Below are 20297 nucleotides of genomic sequence, written 5' to 3'. Positions count from 1 at the left end.
GCATTTGTTTGTTGCCTGGTATTTTACCATTCAACTCGACAATTCTTTTTCCATGTCATTGACAAACTTTTCTATACGCCTTTGAAAGACTTTATTTTAACAGCCTATTCTGTATGTATTGTGTAGCCGGTATAATCATCTTTCAATGCAACACTACAGCTATTGAGCCATTCTCATTGAACTAGTGACCACTCATGGGATTTTTTATGTCACAGTAGACAGGTGACCACTATAGACTGGATTTTTATGATACTGTGATCAATGGGAAAGATTGTTTAAGGGACCACCAAAAAGTTGCCACAATGGCAACATGGTTTTCATGAGATGGTCACTAGCACAGGTTTCACTGTTACAGTATTGAAAGGAACAGGCCACAACCAATTCGAAAGTTTCTGCAACTTTTGATATAATTATTATCAATATATTTTAATACTTTAGTGTTTTCTCCACCCCCCAGTCTCGAGCAGAGCTGAACAGTAAGCTGCAGCAGGTTAATGAGTACCTGGAGGGCCAGGCTCAGGCCCGCAACAAACTGGACAAACTCAGGGACAGCAACGATGAGAGGATACGCAGCGAGTATGAGCAGTCCGTGACTGGGCTAAAGGTATGACAGACATTATCCCATTATCTATGATATTAGTCTCTATATAATCTTTGGACATGTATCTGTAGGCTAAACCTTATGATAGTATCAAAGTCTTAGTTGTCCATTATCATCGTTTGGATTCTAGATGCCAAAAGATTTGAAGAAATTTGAGATGAATATCATTTAGTTTACATGTAGTTGGTTTAGTTGAGTTTTCAATACATTTCAACTATAATTGTTACAATTGTCAATAATGTCATCAGTAATATTGAGAGAATGTTACCAGTAAGGGCTCTCTTTAAGTTAGGTGACTGCATGTTCGTTTCCTCCCATGAATAGTTGGTTTCATTCAGTAAGTCACTGAATAAAAAGACTCTTTGTACACAGCCAAGTGTTTTGTTCAACCAATGTTTCGGTGACCGTCTGTAGTGCAAAGTGAACCAGTCATTAGTGTCCTCAGGAAAATGACAGTCGCCGAAATGTCGGGTGAATAAAACTCTTGCTTATGAACAAAGAGTCTTTTTATTCTATGCTCGTATACCATTTATGTGTACTGTTATAGGACGTTGTTGAAACTTGTACTAAAGACAAGCTGACCAGTTAATGTCAAACTTGTGCCATTTCCAGGGAGAGCTGGCCAGGCTAAGATCCTCCCTCAATGATAGTCTGACCCAAAGGGAAACAGTTATTGCAGAAAAAGACAGATTTATGGTAAGAGTGCTCAACCTTTTATTTGCCAATTTCTTTCAACTACATGTTTTTGTTATTGAAAGAAGTACAATGTTCCATCCCTTGATTTGATCAATAAAGAAGCCTTACAATTTTGTTGCCTTTGACGTTTTGTCTAATAGTCAGGAAAAAAGGTCAACTAGAATAAAAGTACTTAGTTTAACTTAGTAAGACGTACACACTTAGTCTAACTTAGTCCAGACAAGTGGTTAGTGAGTCTGTTTCTGGCACTTTAGTTCGGGAGTTCAAATCCCTGCGATTGTCACTCATCCGACATGCATGCTGTGTGAAAGGGTCACAGTCCTTACGACTTAGTTGTCCACTGTTCATTGTGCTTGTTGAAAAGACCAAGGAGAATTTTCCCGGTACAGTGAACCTGTAAATACTGTACACACACGTAGCATCTGTCTTCTCTGTACGTGTCATGACCAGTGGAAGATTAGCTCTTCAGCAAGGTAAACTTTTTGGTTGGAGATCACTTTTCATAGAAAGCATACAGCGTTGTCTCAACCCCCCTCCCTTTTTCAGGAGAGGTACAACGAGGCAATAAAGAAGGCAGAGCGTCTGAACTCTCAGCTGGAGAAGGAGAGGGAGAGGACCACGGAGTCAGTCACAAAACTCACGTGAGTCAAACTACATACCAGGGTATCTAGTATTAATTGAAAGTGATTCACTTTGCCTCATGTTTGTATTATTCTTAATGACTTTTGCTGTAAGTTGTATTTTGACAGTCTGAGGAGGCCTTTGTTTAGAAAATAGCGTAGATGTTGATATCACAACACTGACCAGTGTCTGCTGTGGAGGCTTCACTTCGCCCTTATTTTACACTCAGGTACATTTTGTATGACTTGTGATTTAATATTAACCTACTGATGCACAGGACATTGCTTTGTGCCCCAAAGCTATCATATAGCACTTAGCTTATCAACTGTGCCAAGGTACTGATCCCATATATCCTAGGGTAGAAATACACATTAGGTTACAGGATGTGAGTTTAGGCTTAGGCCTGTGAAAACTTTTGAAAGTATTCTCCTATAGCTAATGGTACAGCTGTAAATGCAAAAATGTTCGCAGTGGTTTTATGTTTGCGGTTTTCATGGCGACCGTTTTACCGCAAACTTAAAACCACAGCAAACATTTTTGCCCAATACTGTAGCAGTACTACTACTAGTATGTGACTATAGCACTGCCACAAACTTAAAACCACCGCAAACACCCTATTTTAGCCTTAGTGCAAAATATAAACCACACAAATTTAAATGCATTTACAGTATCAAACAAGTTACTAAGTCATTTAAAGCACTTTCTTGCCAATGGTGTACATGTCCATGTATCGTGTTCCAGGGTGGAGAGGCAGAAGTTACAGGACGTGAGTTCAGGCCTGCTGAACACCAGCATGGGCGGAACTCTGCACATCTCCAGCCTCATGAACAACTCTGCAGACGGGGAGGACGCTCTGACCAGGAAGGTGGGGACAACAAATATTTATGTATTCTCATGAACTTTCTTCTGTGTTGGTGTATTTTATATATTATAGAAAAAAATTAACTGAACTGCCTTCCAACATAAAAGAGCAGACTTTGATCAGTCATTTTTTATGCAGCAGCAGAAAGTTCGTATTAAGATATTGCCTGACTAACTAGTCAAATGATTATGGGTGCCTCCATGCACCAACTTGGTACATCTGTTTGAAGGTTTAAGTCATGAATTGTTCTTATTCTTGCCTGTTAGGTGAGACAGGAGCTGGACAGAAGCATCGCCCATCACATGTCAAAACGTGAGTGTCCTTCCATGCAGTCCTTACCAAAATGTAGAAAAAGACATGAAAGTTGGAAGTAATGTAGTCATTAACATGTATGCTTGATGAATGTTGCTACTGTTGATATTGGCACATCAACCCCATACTTGGTTGACTTTAAAGCAACAAAATACTTGTAGGTGTAAAACAGAACTTGTAGGTGTAAAACAGAACTTGTAGGTGTAAAACAGAACTTGTAGGTGTAAAACAGAACTTGTAGGTGTAAAATAGAACTTGTAGGTGTAAAACAGAACACACACTGATAGTAACGATGATTTTGTGAAGTCGTGCTGAAATGTGTGAAGACTGTCTTTTGCCTAACATCTTTTAAGGGTGTCACTGCGTACATGTAATTACCTTTACATGCAATTGTACAGTTTCTGACATCAAACAGTAAAGTGAAGTAATGACATGATTTTCCCAATGCCACAGATAGTTGCTGAAGCAACTGGATAAAATTTTGAAACAGTCAGATGTTTCAGACAACATCCGCTTTTCAGCGGATGCTGTCTGAAACGTCTGTTTCAAAATTATATCCAGTTGCTTGATAACTATTTTTGGCGTATCTTACTACCTGGATGTCTAACCTTCATCAACGATTTTCCCATTGTTGTTTAGCGCCGACGAGTCTTGGCCCCAGTCGCTCCAGTATCGGCAGACGGGAGTCACCAATGAAAGACAACGATAGCGCCTACCTCAATAGCCTACGTAGGAACTACTTTGTGTAGCACAACACGGGGCCATGTTTTCTTTACGATATCGCCTCCAAAGGTGTCCATTCATCCACTGTGCAATTCTGAGGCCATGTAGAAGTTTCTGTATCAAACTGGCTGTTATCACAGTTGCCAAGAAAAGCTACAGTAACTGTAACAGTTCATGTGGCAACTTTGTATCGTAAGCAATCTTTGTATCATCCCAGAAAGCCATGTCTGACTTCTTCCAGTGTTTTACGATCTCCTTCAACCAAGATTGACAACAGCATTTCATGTTTTTCTCACATGTGCAGATGTATGCCACTTATCTTGCTTTGTTGTGTATTTAAATGGTGCTTATAGACAATGTACATGTACTTCGTTCTGGTGTGTAAACTTAAGCATAATTGAATGGCTTTGTGCTAAATGTCATAATATCTAAAACAAAATAAACCACTGATTATGTTACTATCAACTCCGTCCATTCTGGATAGCTAGTTATTCAGTTACGTAAGGGTAGTATTAGACATTGTGTATTCGTAGAAGCCGTCCAGCATATAAGAAATAATGTTCCAATGATAAAAAGCAATCAAACCATTGGTGTTTAAAATTAACGGTAAGTCCAGTTTCCAAAGAAGTATGCTATCCTTCGGGTGTTATGTAAATGATGTAAATAAGAGGTAAGATGTGACTGAAATGGATTGTGTAACTTTCTTAGCATCTTGTTGTCAGCGAAATCTTCTCAAAGGAGCCATTAAGATATCCTTAAGACCAACATACCGTTCCATAAGGCTTAGCATGTACAGTATGTTTTAACTGTTATTTGTTGACAAGTTGTGTTGCATAGTATACGTTAAATTTTGTCCAGCTTTACAGGAATTTTTCGGTGTTGTATCAAGAGAGGGGAGAGGTGTGTAGTCTTTTTAAAGGTGCTGAAATTTGTATATTTATATGTTTCTAACATTTGATAATCATTCAAAAGGTGACTAATATTCTGCAGTCTTCAAACCCACCCATGGTTAAACTGTTATTTCAAATGAATTCAAAGTAGTTAACTATAACCCTGTCCAACATGGATGAAGAACTCACCAAATTTTTCACCCATAAAGGATGCTGTATCCTTTGCAGATTAAGTGAGTTTATATTGTTTATTTTTGAGAGAAAATTAAATTTAAAACTTTTGATATTGGCGCCTAATCCTTAGTGTTCTCAGACTAGTACTTGGAACTCTAAGCCATTGGGACAAACTGAATGCTTTGGATGAAGTCAAGGGAAGTCATGCCTAATTCCCAGCAATGCTTGTATTCATAAATTATGCACATGTCTGTAAAAGAGCTACAACAGGGGTTGTGCATAGTCTATGACATTGTTTGCTTCTAAGTCTTTTAAGCCTGATTTTAAGTGGTGTTATCAGCAGATGTGTTGTGTGTTATTTTTGTACTTACAGAATTATAATTGTTGGTTTAAAGTACCATTAAGCAATCTTGATGTACTGACTACATTTTGTATTTATCACTGTTTGCATCCCAGGTCTCATTAAAACTTCATGGCAATTGTACCTTTTTTTATTCTCACAATTAATCTATTTTAAAGAACAGCTCTCTGAATAATGATAGAACTTTAGGATTAAAGTGAATTGTGTTTCTGTCCGTCTATCGTCACTGTAGTGGAAGTATTAGAGGAGGATACAGCCGTTTTGGAACTCGGGGGGGGGGGGGGGTTGCATTTGTTATTTCGGATGGTGAGATTTATACAGCTGGGGGACTCTCAGGCATCAAGAATAGGGGTGACCCAGTGTGCTTAGCTATGAAACATGAACCACACAAGCAATACATGCACACACAAACAAACAAACACACATTGTTTGTGTGTGCATGTATTGCTTGTACACACACATACACTCACACACACGCATGCACACACACACACACACACACAGGCAAGCCAAAACAAATTATGCATCCCTTAGGAAGAAGTAATAAATGGAAAGCAGTAACTGTTACATTTCCACATCGCTGCTGCCTTTTATTGTTAGAAGGAATTTGGCCCAGCTTTGACTGAAGATATATTCTACAATGTACAAAAACATTTCGCACTGAGGCGTTTTCAACTGACTGGAGTGCCCCCTAGCGAAACTTGTATGCAGTGATTACACGTACACCCTTTGTTCAGTATAAAATGGTATTGTCATAAAGATGTACGTATCAAACATCATCCAACTACGTCATAGCCGGGCTGACTACAGTATCGATTGTCTTGCTTTGTTAAGATGTTGTTTCAATTTGTCATTTCATTATAAGGCGTTAAGATTTTTCACATAAAAACGTAACTAAAATAAATTAAAACCAAATTAGATAGAATATACATCATATCATCAACAAATTGGTGTACTAGCCTAGTAGGTTAGTGCTCACTTTGTATTTAGGATATCGTAGGTTGCAATTGGAAATGGTACATCATAGTACTGTTCATAATGCTTTCTCTAAGCATTTACAGCTGAACATATGCAACTACCAGTGGACTAGCTCCCTGATGTAGTGCTTGCACCTGCAGAGCAAACATTATTTTCAAGATCAGCCATAGATATCCTAACCATAATCAGTTGTGTAGCCCTAGGGCTATAGAAACGGAGATGGTCACCGTCTTACACACCAGAAGATGTGGGGAGGATTTTAACATAATATTATAATATGTACAATATATACATGTAGCTTGATTCTACTTAAAAGATTTCACTAGATACAATACAATTCTTGATTTGTTAATGGTAAATTAATCTTAGCTACTTTAACGGTAATTAGTCAACCGCTAATCATCGCAAATGTTTGATTACTAATATTTGAGACAGTGATGTTTGTTCCTACCATTAAAAATTAAATGCCATCAACTACTCCCTTTCCCCCCAACCGCTAAAATTACCAACCGCAATATCAAATAGATTTTCAATACTATTGTCTCATCTTCGGTAGAAATCTCTGTACATGTCCATCTTCAGTTTCACCCCGTCCTTCACCCTCTGCAGCGCGCCCTTTTCGGAGGTCAGCACGTTCGCGGCCACCCTGAGTTTGTACTCGTTCTTCCTGAGGTAGGCGCAGGCGTCGCTCTGAAGCTGGTCGAGTTTCTGCGGTCGGTACTCGTCGATGGCGAGGTCCTCGGACATGTAGGGGTTGAAGCGGAAGTACGTGCTGGGAGGGAGGAGGTCGTGGAGGACCCTGTGGATGTCTGGGAATAAAGAATGGAATTTCTTTATTTCAGGTCCACTGACCCATAGCAGCACACAGTCACACATTTGGAAGCATTTCCAGAAAATACTTTCCTCTAGAGGAGTCGTGGAGGACCCTGTGGATGTCTGGGAATAAAGAAATAAAGGAATCCGATACAACTGCCTCAACAATGTGGATATCTGAAAATATTGACTAATTGTAAAAAGAATTTCAGATTTATTTCAGATACTTTGAGCCCTAGCAACATACATACAATATACTCACACACACAATATATATTACAGTTAGACTAAACACAACGATCTATTTACATTCACTAAAAAAAGGTGTTACCATAGTGGCAGTTAGATTTCAACCAACATTTTATGACTCTGTTGTAGGTGTTGAATATTCTATTTATATTTATGAACAACATATTTCATTATGCCTAGCGCTAAATGTATGTTTTGTATCCTGAACAAACACTGCACTTGATTGTAAAAAATCAATATTAGCACTACAGGGAGTTCTAGCCCGGGAGAGTTGACCGGCCCTTGCATAAGGGTACATTAAAGGGGAACACCAGAGGGCTCCAGTACTTTTTGTCTGATTGACAAAATATACCCTAAAACATTTTTCCCATCCGTTATTGGTCCGTTATAGTCCATATATTTGTTATCCGAAGCGCTGACCTTCTGTGTTGGTGGCACTCTCCACCACCTTGGTGAGTTTGGTGCGGAGGTTGAGGGTCGTGGAGCTGGTGATGTTGTCCGGCTCGTACCGGCCCATCCCCACGGAGATCACACACTGCAGGGGCGTGTCCGGCCACAGCAGCTTACTCTCATGGATGGCCACCGCACAGGGGTTGTTCACTAACACTCCTCCATCCTGGGGGGAAATAGTAATAGTTAACAATTAACACAAACAGCACAGGGGTTGTTCACTAACACTCCTCCATCCTGGGGGAAATAGTCATAGTTAACCATTAAAAACAAGACAGGGACTGTTCACCAACTCTCAATCTCCACCTAGCCACTCGGTTAATCCACACCACCTATAAATCTAGTACACATGATTTATAGAATCAATGCTAATTCATGGCAACACTACCTTGTCACAAGTTGTGTGTGGATGACTGGGTGGTGTTCAGCACCAAGGACAGGTCCGTATGCCTGTGTGTGTGTGTGTGGTGTTCAACACAACGGACATGTTTGTCGCTTTGTTTGCGGATGATATTCAGCACCAGCCTGTATGCCTGTTTGTGTATGGTGTTCAGCACCAAGGACAGGTCCGTTTGTGTTTGAATGGTGTTCAGCACCAAGGACAGGTTTGTTGGTTTGTTTGTGAGTGCATGGTGTTCAGCACAATGGACAGGTTTGTTGCTATGTTTGTTTGTGGGTGGTGTTGAGCATCAAGGACAGGTCCGTTTGTGTGTGTGTGTGGTATTCAGCACCAAGGACAAGGTTGTTAGCTTGTTTGTGGATGGTGTTTGGCATCAAGGACAGGTTTGTTTGTGAAAATCCTCACCTGGTGAATACCCTGTCCCAGTTTGAACTCCTCGAAGTACCCCGGTGCGGCTGACGACGCCCTGACGGCCTCCCAGACGCGGGTGCAGCAGTCGCCGTGGTAGTGGGAGGGTGCGCCGGCCGGCAGGTTGTAGTTTCGGAACAGGTACGCCCGCAAGGACGGGTGGTTGGCCAGGGTCGACACCACGGAGATCTGGGTTGGGACAGAGGTAACCATGGTGATAAAACAGTCCGACGTACAATAGATGGAGAGAATGCTGGTCATGCAACAGTCAATCTTAGCCTGTGTTACAAAATCTCTCGCATAGGTAACCGGTAGGGTGAGACTTGTGTATCATATTTGCAACCAGAGGAAGTAATATCTTCATGTAAACACACGTCAATGTTACTCAATGTTAGGCCAAAAAAAGTATCCTGACCTTAGGGCAGGCTGGATCCCGGACTGTTTCGATCATCAGTCTGTCTCCAACCTCAGTCCTGGAAATAATCAATGACATACACATGAACATTGTTTTATCAAAATCTCTACCTGCTAACCTCTGTACCAAACTAAAGGGAAAACTGCTTGTAGAAAGTTAAGGATGATGTCATCTTTGGTATAAAAGTTTTTCCAGGGAGGTTTCATCAGATCCTTTGCATCGTCAATCATCAAGTGAGAACAATAATAGTACAGTAACTGCATAAGAAATTCCTATTGATTTCATTTTTCAATAGTTTTGGAATAACATTCATGTAAATTACTATCTAAACTCACTTCAGCATTTTCTCCCAGGCTGCTGTGTCGTAGAAAGCGTGGGACAGGAAGAGTTTGCCGACCCCAACGTACGTGCTCCGCTTGAAGATCTCCTCGCTGAACCTCCTATAGAGCTCCTCACACTCATCAAGAGACACCTGGTCAGTGGGAAACAACAGAATAAAAGGGGTTTAATATCATACAAAATGATGATGGATTTCTTCTACTTCTCATTTTGTCATCCTCAATTGAAGGGAAGCATAATGATTTTACAAGTAGCTAGTACTAGTAACGTGGCTTTGCTACTATAATTAGGCTAGAGTTTTCAGCCACACTGGGTCATGATCAGCCCTACTCTTCTCAATTAGTGTGTTGGCGTCTTTCACATGCAGATTTTTCCATACTTAAACCAATCAGATACAGACAAGTAAGCAGATTAGTAAGCAAGCAGATACAATCAGTGAACAGCTACAAGATGATGAGTTGAAAAGACCAGTCACTGACAAAAGATAGCGGATTCTATCTGAAACGACTTTCAAAATTTTATCTAGTAGCTTGAGTCTTTTAGCCTTTCTAATCGGATCTTTACCAGGAGAATCGGCAATTCATCAGTCTCTACATACACTTGTATACACAGGACCTACCTTGTATGTACCTCCTGCAGTATAGACAGTATAGTTGATCAGAATTGTATTCCCTCCCCTTACATGGGCATACAAGATGTTCATGTATGCACAGGACCTACACTTATAGACCCCCAGCAGTACATGTACCTGTAACCCCCCCTCCCTCCCTTACATAGGTTACACGTATCTATGTACATGTACGTGCTAGCCTTGTACATGACCTACCTTATAGACCCCCAGCAGTACAGCCAGTATTGCCCCCGAGCTGACCCCGCTGATGTAGTCAAACATCTGGTAGATGGACTTCCCACTCATCTCCTCCAGCTGACGCAGCGTCTCCACGGCAACCACACCCCTGCAAAGTTCAAATTTTCATCAGTTGAGTCAGGAAATTAGTGACTTTGCCAAGGGCACTATCTTCAAGCAGATGTAAGGATCTGGCTAAATCTCAAGCCTGTTTTTGAACATTTTGATTTAGTGCTCTTTTCTAGTATTGTATTTTTTAATGCCTTGCCTAATCCTATGAACTAAATGGTACAAAATAGCTGTAGAACACCGAGAATGAGTCAGATTCTTATTTACATCTGCTTGGAAATTACAAGAGCACAGCATGCATAGTAACCTTTTAGTGAAGCCAGGACCTCTGAGTCAACCACTCTAACCACAAGCGATCAATGCCACAGTGACAGCGACACATTAAATCAGTGTGGCCTAACCTGGTCCCTCCCCCATCTATGGACAGGATCCTGACTCCTCTGCCCTTCACTGGGTCTTCGTATCCCAGCAGGCTTAGCGTCTCCCTCACCTCCTCTACCAGAGGCTGGTACAGGTTGTCACGGTAACGCAACAGCACTGGAATTGCATTCTCCTGGAAGTACATATGTATGAATGTCAACGATTAAAGTTCAAGTCCTGCACGTGGTGCATATGAGTGCCCATCTCCGTTTTGAAGCCCTTGGGCCACACAACTTTGTGGAATCACTATATAGCAGGGAGCTACATTGTAATTTGTAGTCAACTCCAATTCTCTTTCCCAAATGCTGACTGTTATGTAGAGACAGCAGTCTGTACTACATGTATGCTTTGCTATGACTCGGCGAGGGATCAAACTCACGACCTACAATGCAAGGCAATTGTCAAAAGTCTTCATTACGATTAAGCCCCCTAAGGGAAACTCGTACCTTGACTGCTATCAGTCGTGCCTCCGGAAAACTGATGAGATGCCTAGTGAGTTCCTCCACTCGTAGTAACCTCGCCATGCCCGACCCGGCCTGTCTCGTCGCCCGTACCAGCTGTCGAGTCCTCACGTTGACGCTAGTCTTCGAGACAACGTCCTTCTTTGCCCTGCTCATGCTGTCCTGCGACTTCCTCGTGGAACGTTCCAACGTTTTCACCGCCTTCTCGTCAACTTTTACCAGCTGTTTCTCTCCCTCCATCTGCTTACTTACTTTTATGAACTCTTCCACAGTGGCAGCTGCACTATAGTGTACCGCCGTCATGTCATCCTTGGTCGCATCACTTTTTTCCTTTGTGGCATTCTGTGCGCTGTCTTCCGAGTAAGGCTTTGAGTTCCAATACCCTGGTGACGAACTTTCTGCTGACTTTCTGTTAACCAGCCTACTTACTCTCACAGCGTCCTTTAGGTCGTTAAGTTTCACATCTGGTAACTTGATAGTTGGCATGTTGATCTGGTCTCTCAGTTCGAGCGCTCTTCTCTGCAAGTCGCTCGTGACACTGAGAACGCTGCTGGAGGCCGTGTGGTACATTTCTTTTACCTTCGTAGTTTTCTTTCCCTTTGCATCGCTACCCGTTTCGTCCGAGGAAGACTTAGCCATGCGGCCCGTATAGAAAGGCAGTTGGTACACTCTGAAGAGGTACCTTCCCAAGAACAGCTTGGTCGACTGCTTTCCACTATGTAGAGACCTACAGGGGCTTGCACTTAATCTACTATTTGAACTTGAGGGTAATCCTCGGTTTTGTACATGCATGCTGATCCTGTTGCCATGACAACAGCAACAGGAGAGAAGACATGGTGTCCTGTAGTTTCGGCTCATAAACGATGCCAATGGTAGAGACATCTTGGCTATTATTATGGCAGCTCACTGTATTGTTAATTCCTGTTTGGCTCTCTTTTTAAGCGTTTTCAACTTGTCTTTATGCAGGTGCACAGTGCAGATAATCTAGAAGGAAAAAACAATAAACAACCATGAACAACAATGATGTATAAAAACGCAACATTTGAAATCAATATATAACATTAATAATACATGTATAAGCAATAGGACACACGTGTAGTTACTGTAAATTTCAGCAGGATGGATAAGGATATTTTCGCAGTGATTGAAGATTGCGGTTGAAACAATTCTGTAGTACGGCACAACTGCAAAACACACATTTGCGGGGCTCTGATTTTGCCCCCAAACGACAAATTTAAAATAAAACCAAAACATTACCGCAAACATTTCAAGGCTTACAGTAACTTCACCACAGTCATCACTACTGACTGTAACAGCAACTGATCACCTCGGACGAAACAGCAACACGTACAGAGTTTTACATAGCAAAAGCACAGCCGATGGAAGTAGTCTTTGTACCCACATGATAAAGTTACATTGGTGTCGAAAACAACAACAAGATTGACCTATGACCTGCTGAAACTGGGTGACGTGACATCACGCCACATGAATCATCATATTCTTCATTTCAGTTTCTAGATCAACAAAATATTATGACATTCTGATAAACTATCAAATAATCGTACCTACCAAGCGTCAAAACTACCTGTAAGATCTAATTAACATGTAGAAATGAGAAGAACTCACAGTTACACATATTTTTGTTTACCAAGATGAACAAACAAAAATAACCGTCCAAAACAACACGGGAACAAGAACTTACCAAAACGATTCTACACAGGCTGTCATCACGGTAGGCCGTCGTGGCTGTCCTTGAATGCTCTAGGATCTATAATTCGTAAGTAGAAGCTTGGTATAATGTTTGAAAGCTTTAAAACTACAATAAATGCAACAAAAATCTGCGAGTGTTTTGGTTAGGATCAAACCGGAAGTGGCACTGAGTACACGGGGAACGAGAGAGGTCACGAAGTATCCTGGGTTCGTTTTTCCTCCCGTTCATTGGTCGAATTTAATCACGTGACTTAAAATCCAACATGGCCGCTTCCTGTTGCCAGATTTTGTAACTTTTTGCACGTGTTTTGCTCCAAATCTCGCGTTTTCTCATCACAATAACAAATCTTCTTCAAGAAAGCCATGCTGACGCCAAGATTTTATATTTCTCAAGACAGAAATAACCTCAAGGTTGTGATCAAGGCTCCGTGCGCTCGGGTTTCCGATACGGAAGTGTACATCGAAGACACAGAGTTCAAGTTTTACTCCAAGCCTTACTACCTCAGACTGAACCTTCCCGGGAAAGTGGTCGAAGACGGGCGCGAGAAAGCTACCTATGATGCAGAAACAGGCACGTTTACGGTACTGGTCCCCAAGGAGTGTCCCGGTGAGCACTTTGAAGGACTGGATTTGCTGACGAAGTTGCTGGCGCCTAAAGGAGCGAGGTCGGCGTCTGGAGCAGGTGTGGAGGTTTTGGCAACAGGTGAGCTTCTGCGTTTTATATCTCTTATACTTTGAATTTGTGTATCTCTTGGCGTTGCAATGAATCCTCCCCCCCCCGTAGAGTTATTTCCACGATGAGTGCTACCTCCTGTTTATGATAATAGTTTAACTTGTAAACTTGTTTGTTATCTTGGTTATCTCTATATGTCTCTGTCTTGGCTTCGCTTCGCAAGTGTACCATGTCTTAAAAGTCTTAATCCATCCTTTCTCTCATAATTTGGTTTGCATGCACTTTAATCTAACCCTACAAGTGGGTAAACTACAAGTGTCATATGTAGATTTGCATATGTACTGGAAACGTAACAAGTCACAATCACAAATAAAAACATGTATTCGTGCTACAGCTCATAATATAATACTACTGAGGCTAATCTGATCCACACAGCAATTTAAGGGTTGAATATATTGTCAACTTGCATCTGTCATCTTCTCAGGTACAGATGATGCAGAAGAGGATGATGATGATGATGAGGAGATTGATTGGCAGGTGGAACAGGAACCATGGTGGGAGAACCAATCACAGTCTGAGATCCAGCCTGGGATGAAATATGGGTTTGCCAACAGGAGAAGTGGTGTCTTCGGTAAACTGCAGGTAAATCCGAGCTGTCATATCAATATTGGTGTACTAATATTTTTTTTGTTCATAATGACCATCAGAAATACATACATGTACTTGAATTCTCTAAAAGAGTTGTATATCATTCGCTCCAATTGAAGCTGAATCCCTTTGAGTTATCATAAGGACTCCATCATGACACCTTTCAATCAATATGAGATGGTCTTGCCACTGTAGTATGGAAAAGTTGAACTCCAAAAAGGAAACAAGTAGCACACATGTGTATTCAATATAGGCTATTGCTGTTGAATCAATCACTCGCTCGCTGGCTCACTCTCCTCCTGGCTTGATGGCAGATATACACCAGGTGCCTCTGTCCTGTGGGTTTTAACACTGTGTACATGTAGGTTGATGACGTCATCCCTTATACATGTAATATGTTGTCAATCCATCAACAAATGGAATAGTAGACTGAAGATGCCATCTATGTCAATGTACTTTTTCAGGAGGAGTTACATGATGTGGTGGACGTGAGGGAACCAGACAGACTGACACATGCAGAGTGTCGTGAGGCCCGGATTGCAGCAGAGCAGGCACATTTTGATCCTGATCACTACCTGTAGGTGTTGTATCATTGTGTTCTTATTCATTTATTTTATCTATAATTGTACTGGTTACTAGTAGGCTGTTCAGCAAGCACAGCCAGGGCTGTCCAACTAGCCTGTGGCTATTAGAAAAGGGCTAGCCCTGCTGACAAAGATGATACAAATTACTAGCTTTTACTACAGAAAGCTGTAGGCAGAGTTTATATGTGCAAATAAGAAACTTAGAATTTTTGTTCATGTCAAAGAAAAAGATAAACCTCAGTGTATGAATGCAAGTACATGTAAGGTGCATGATGTAAACATATGGATGAAGAAATGATACATGAATTCCACATTTCATTTACTGTAAATCTTGAAACTTTTACTGTGGTTTTGTTTTTTGTAGTTTTTGTGGTAACCCGTCCATCAGGAATTAATGCCACTGTCTAGGGGTGGATACTGTTCAGCTTAATAAGGTCCAAGTCCAGGTTTAGGTCCAGAGATTTAGGTTCAGGTCCGGACCTGGACCTGATCCTGTCTAGTTGACAGGTTTTGTTTTATTAAACCAATATTAAGCATAGCGAATTAAGACTGACATGCATGACTGTAAAAGTTTCTTGGTGAGAAGACTTTTAAGGCAAACCAGTATTTAATATTTGAATGTTGCACTTATTTTACATTGTATATGCCTTTTCTTCTCATAGGCAGACTCAAAACACTTTTCATCAAACAAAACAGAAAAATATATTTGTACTTTGTTCAGGTTTTTTTGGACTCAAGTTTTTGGCTTTCAGGTTTTTTGGACTCGGTTCTTGGATGTTATATAGGTTCGAATCAGGTCCAGCAAACCGGTATCCATCCCTACCACTGTCTCTCTTGTATGAAATTGTATCAACTTTGAATTTAAAACACTGCAAAAATTTCAATTTTCCTCCTACTCCGAAATAAAACCACCACAAACGTACTTGAACTTACATTATCTTTGAGGATAATAATATCTTTGTGATCTACATGTAATAGAAGTAATAGAAGTATATCATGGTAACTCCTGATATTTTTTCTTGTAGTGCTGACCTGTATGAAGATGACATCATCCAAGAACTACTGAGGTACCAGCCTTCCTGGGCAGAGGAACTCCACAAGCTAAAGACAAAAGTATCAGGTTCTGACTGCAATACAGACCACCCTGAGGAGGATGTCTTAGTGTTCAGTGAAGAGGAGAAGGAGCAGCTACTAAGACTACCCAAGAGAGAGTACTTACTGGATGGAAAGACATTGCCTGTGGTGTGCTTTGGTCTGGTGGACATTTTGTTTGCCTATTGTTACAACAACAGGACTACGGAAGGAGAAGACAATGTGGAGTCTGCATGGACTGTCTGCAAACTCAGTGCAACACTTTCCTGGCTAGAGGTGGGTGAATGATGGGCTCGGGTAGTTTTGAATGGACACTGTGAGATTTCATTAGTACTGAGCAATTGAGAAGTTTCTTACATACATTCTGTATACTTCTTGAAAATCTGTGACAATCACATTTTTTAACGTTAACTTTAACTTTGTGATTGTGATTCTTACAACTCGTCACAAAATAAAGTACTGTAAGTCTATTAATATTCGCGAGAAATTTAAGTTCGCGAGATTCGCGGAGACCTTCTCTTCGCGAACTCATCTCCTCGCGAACTTGTAGTTTTACTGGGCTGCCCCCCTCCCCACACCTTCCGTCCCAAACACTAACACAATGATAGCAAATTCTACCGATGACAAGACTCAACTGATAACAGACCATTCACTCTTTCAATTTTTATCAAGTCATAATGTATTTAGTTACTAAGTACTTCTTACAACGAACGGTAAAAGAAAGTACACCTAAGTTACGACGGTATCGGAGAAAATCGAAAAATTCGCACCGGCACTTTGTGTTTATCCACATTATTATGACGCTGCGGGCGTAAGGACGCCGTCCCCCGTCAGAAAATCCAACTCCTTTGTTTTGTTAGGTATTGTTATTCTTGAATACAATCGATGTCGGCACCTTTCGCATACATGTATGTTGTTCTCATTAAAAACTTGTTTTTCAAGGTTCAAGTCGGTCTTTCGAAGTTCATACAAGCGTCATTATGTCAGTTTTTCGGCAAGCGATTTCCTACGAACGTGGACAGAGCACGACTAAAAGCCGAAAACCTCAAAATAATTTGTATCAGCCATCGATCAATTCCATTTCTATCGGGACATTAAAAGATAAACTTGTAAAATGAAACGTATTTCCACCGCTGTAATTTCAGTAAACAAGCCGACCCCAAGCGGCCGAGGGTGCCATGTTGAAGTCAGGAATATGCAACATGCCGGCATGTTCTGAGCTGTGATTGGCTCATCTCAGATAACCTGTGCTGTGATTGGTTGATTGAAAGAAAGCGTCAGTGTTTCACGTGATCAAGATGGCGCTGGCTTCTCAGAACAGTTTGTAATATGTAGCAAATGCTTCCCAAAAAAACAAGACTTAGTGTTGGAACAATTTTTCGCGGCCTTTGTTACGATATCGATAAAATGTAGCCAAGCCTCTTCTGAAGGCAACAGTCACTTAATTTTCCCGGCAAGGAAACAAAATTAGATACATGTAATATATGTATTTAGATCGTATATGCGTGGCGGGAAACTTCCGCTAGCGCTCCTCGGCGTAAATGTGGACGCATTATTACGTACCTTTACTCAACAATTTTGTCCCTCAGAATGCGGGAAATAGCGTTTAAGACGGTTCAAAATATCAAAATTTTACCTTGCGCTACCGAAAAAATTGATAACACTCGTTCGCGAACTCAAAGACCTCGCGAACTCCTGTCTTGCTAAGTTTCGCGAAATTAAGTGCTCGCGAACATAAGAAGACTTACAGTAATACATTTCAGTGTACAATCATGTTGCACACACAAACTTAATGAATATTTGCAGCCTATAGACTCAGCATGGGATGGTGCTGGAATATTTTGATTGTAAGTATTGTAAACTGTAGATGGTTATGAAGCTGGAAATGACATCATATTTCCTTTTTGCCCAGAGTTTTTCCAACCTGCGTGAGGCTGTCCTGTCATCTTGCCGTCGTTCCCTGAGCTTCCCCCTGTACCGCAGCTGGGCCCTAACCATGGCAGTGTTACAGGACACTAGGGACATCATCACTGCAGGTCTGACATGTTCCACAAACTGTTCCACCTATGTTTGTTCTTTTCCATTGAGTAGGGCAAGTTCTTTCAGCTGAGAAACCTTATGATGACAGGCTTGTTATTCTACCTATGTGAGAAAACCTGAATGTGACTCATTTCTACCCTTATGCCTGGCCTGTTTGTGTGTTTTTCTCTTTTCTTAGAAGTACTTTCAGCCAAGAAACCGTGTAATATGTGTTACTGGCAAATACTATAAGTGACCCAAATGCCAGCTTGTTTCGTATACAAAGAAATTGTAACTCTGTTCAGACTGTGGTTTAGAATGGTAGAGGATGTGTCAGAAAACATGTGTTTGTATACAAAATGCAACTAATTGGACCCGTTTACTAGGGTATAAAGCTAAACAGTATCTAGAAGACTGTTCACGCTTTGTAAGCTATATGTACCATCACGCCAGCTATACAGCCTTCTTGGCTGCCAATTAACCTACAATTCTTTGACCAAAATCCAACCTATTGTCCTATGCACTTGTTTATATCCATCCAGGTAGAAGACATGTCGTACGTTGCCTGCTGCAGATCCACAGACTGCTGTCTGCAGACGAGAACAAGTACATCCTGAATGATCTGTACATCACTGACTACTGTGTGTGGGTACAGACTGCTGGGGACAAGGTCTTCTCATCCATGGCTCAGGCACTGACAGAGGTAAGTACATCACTGACTACTGTGTGTGGGTACAGAGTGCTGGGGACAAGGTCTTCTCATCCATGGCTCAGGCACTGACAGAGGTAAGTACATCACTGACTACTGTGTGTGGGTACAGAGTGCTGGGGACAAGGTCTTCTCATCCATGGCTCAGGCACTGACAGAGGTAAGTACATCACAGACTACTGTGTGTGGGTACAGACTGCTGGGGACGGGGTCTTCTCATCCATGGCTCAGGCACTGACAGAGGTAAGTACATCACAGACTACTGTGTGTGGGTACAGACTGCTGGGGACAAAGTCTTCTCATCCACGGCTCAGGCACTGACAGAGGTATACTGTTGCAAAAAGTAGTGATACATATAGTGGCACAAATGGTGTTTACAGATATGCCTAACATGTTGGTTTTTGGATTGGTGCATACAGATATGTACTACCATAGTCAATTTCTGCTGAAAATATCTATATCACCACGTTGTGTTAACTTACACTTACAGGTAAGCTATCAAAGCTTTAAAAGTATTTGTTGCATGCTGTCATCTGGTAATTTGATGACACTTGGTCACAAGGTTGGCACATGATTGGTAACATGATTTGGTCACATGTTTTGTCTGCTACTGCTTGCAGTCCTTCAAAGAGTGATTCAACTGCTCAATGAATGAAGTGTAAAAGCACTTAACTTAAACTCTTGCTTACAGATTCACTTGTCTAAATCAGACATGAACTTTGACCTGGAGGAACTGGAGCATGCAGCCAGACTAGTACAAGCGGAGGAGGAGGAGGGAACTCAGGTCGTTGACCCCATGGCAAACCTAAGTCTACAAGACACTGAATCACACAGTTGTGTGACAACAGGTGAAGTTGTACCTGTGATGGTTAAACTGTCTCTGGAGAACAGTGTTGAGAAACATGTGTTAAGAAGTGAGAAACTTAAAGAAAACCTTTCATCAGAGTCTGAAGATGATTCTGATGATAGTGACACCAGTACAGAAACTGATTCCTCTTCAGAGAGTGAAAGTGACGTTGATGAAGAGGCAACAAAAGGTGACAAGGCCGCCACCCAGAAACCTGAAGTCCAAGCAACATCTGAAACCACTGTTGAAAAGGACCTACAAACTGATACTAGTAATTCTTGTGGAACAGTAGATGTAACTTCATCATGTGGTAATCGGACAGGAGACGATGAAGAGGTAGCAAAAGGAGGTGACAAGGCCACCGCCCAGAAACCTGAAGTCCAAGCAACATCTGAAACCACTGTTGAAAAGGACCTACAAACTGATAATGCTTGTGGATCTACAGATGCAACTTCATCATGCGATAGTCAGAGGGAAGATGAGCACTCATGGTTAGAAGTCCCCGACGTGAATGACAGGTACAGAATAGTGGAGGAGGGAAGATGCTGTGATACAACAGATGGTAGTCTTAATATGTTTAGTCAGGAGATGTCAAGTAAAAAGCAGCTTATCACAGAACTGGAGAAAACATAGTGGTGACAATTGCAGTTAAATTTTGAAGCATGTAACCTTGCTAGCTATGTTTATTTGCTCAGCTGAGTATAAAGTACAGCCTAGGTTGCTAGTTACAATGTATATATGGCAATGGATGCTTGGATTAAGCAATGAATCCTTACCCTATTATCAATAGCTGAAAATTGGTAGAAGTAAACTTGTTTGTTTGAAGATTATGATATTTCCTGTTGACTTCTTCAATTAAAGCTGGCAATTTTGTGTGTGAGTGAGTGTACTCATTTTCAACGTGCACTAGCCATACTACCTACCTA

The 20297-nt window shown here is 41.3% G+C and overlaps 3 protein-coding genes across 8 annotated transcripts in view; 2 read left to right on the top strand and 1 right to left on the bottom strand.

The window, feature by feature from the left end:
- LOC136434960 (trichohyalin-like) overlaps positions 1 to 5363 on the top strand; it is a 57180-nt gene extending 51817 nt beyond the window's left edge. The window contains exons 59-64 of the mRNA XM_066428094.1: positions 458 to 604; positions 1214 to 1297; positions 1844 to 1938; positions 2660 to 2783; positions 3047 to 3092; positions 3732 to 5363. Coding sequence (XP_066284191.1) covers positions 458 to 604; positions 1214 to 1297; positions 1844 to 1938; positions 2660 to 2783; positions 3047 to 3092; positions 3732 to 3841 — 606 coding nt within the window. The 3' untranslated portion in view covers positions 3842 to 5363. The remainder of the gene's footprint in view (positions 1 to 457; positions 605 to 1213; positions 1298 to 1843; positions 1939 to 2659; positions 2784 to 3046; positions 3093 to 3731) is intronic.
- A 441-nt stretch (positions 5364 to 5804) lies between these two features.
- On the bottom strand, positions 5805 to 12973 carry LOC136434625 (calcium-independent phospholipase A2-gamma-like). 4 transcript variants are annotated; one of them, XM_066427534.1, is made up of 9 exons: positions 12792 to 12970; positions 11075 to 12073; positions 10610 to 10761; positions 10119 to 10248; positions 9289 to 9425; positions 8954 to 9011; positions 8536 to 8727; positions 7701 to 7896; positions 5805 to 7027 (listed from the first exon to the last, which is right to left on the bottom strand). In XM_066427534.1, exons 2-9 carry the CDS (start codon positions 11969 to 11971, stop codon positions 6762 to 6764), a joined length of 2028 nt encoding a protein of 675 aa, XP_066283631.1. In that variant the 5' UTR covers positions 11972 to 12073; positions 12792 to 12970; the 3' UTR covers positions 5805 to 6761. The 4 variants fall into 4 exon arrangements, with proteins under 4 accessions (XP_066283631.1, XP_066283632.1, XP_066283633.1 ...); XM_066427535.1 differs by lacking the exon at positions 12792 to 12970 and adding an exon at positions 12347 to 12520; XM_066427536.1 differs by lacking the exon at positions 12792 to 12970 and adding an exon at positions 12368 to 12520.
- Positions 12974 to 13057: 84 nt separating this feature from the next.
- LOC136434626 (protein SHQ1 homolog) lies at positions 13058 to 20244 on the top strand. 3 transcript variants are annotated; one of them, XM_066427540.1, is made up of 8 exons: positions 13058 to 13502; positions 13957 to 14114; positions 14585 to 14697; positions 15730 to 16072; positions 17709 to 17832; positions 18358 to 18518; positions 19216 to 19561; positions 19718 to 20244. In XM_066427540.1, exons 1-8 carry the CDS (start codon positions 13163 to 13165, stop codon positions 20002 to 20004), a joined length of 1872 nt encoding a protein of 623 aa, XP_066283637.1. In that variant the 5' UTR covers positions 13058 to 13162; the 3' UTR covers positions 20005 to 20244. The 3 variants fall into 3 exon arrangements, with proteins under 3 accessions (XP_066283637.1, XP_066283636.1, XP_066283635.1); XM_066427539.1 differs by having other exon boundaries at positions 13963 to 14114; positions 19216 to 20244; XM_066427538.1 differs by having other exon boundaries at positions 19216 to 20244.
- Positions 20245 to 20297: the final 53 nt, after the last annotated feature.

This window comes from Branchiostoma lanceolatum, chromosome 5, assembly GCF_035083965.1.
Source record: "Branchiostoma lanceolatum isolate klBraLanc5 chromosome 5, klBraLanc5.hap2, whole genome shotgun sequence".
NCBI classification, from domain to species: domain Eukaryota; kingdom Metazoa; phylum Chordata; class Leptocardii; order Amphioxiformes; family Branchiostomatidae; genus Branchiostoma; species Branchiostoma lanceolatum.
This window is presented reverse-complemented; position numbering and strand designations above follow the sequence as displayed.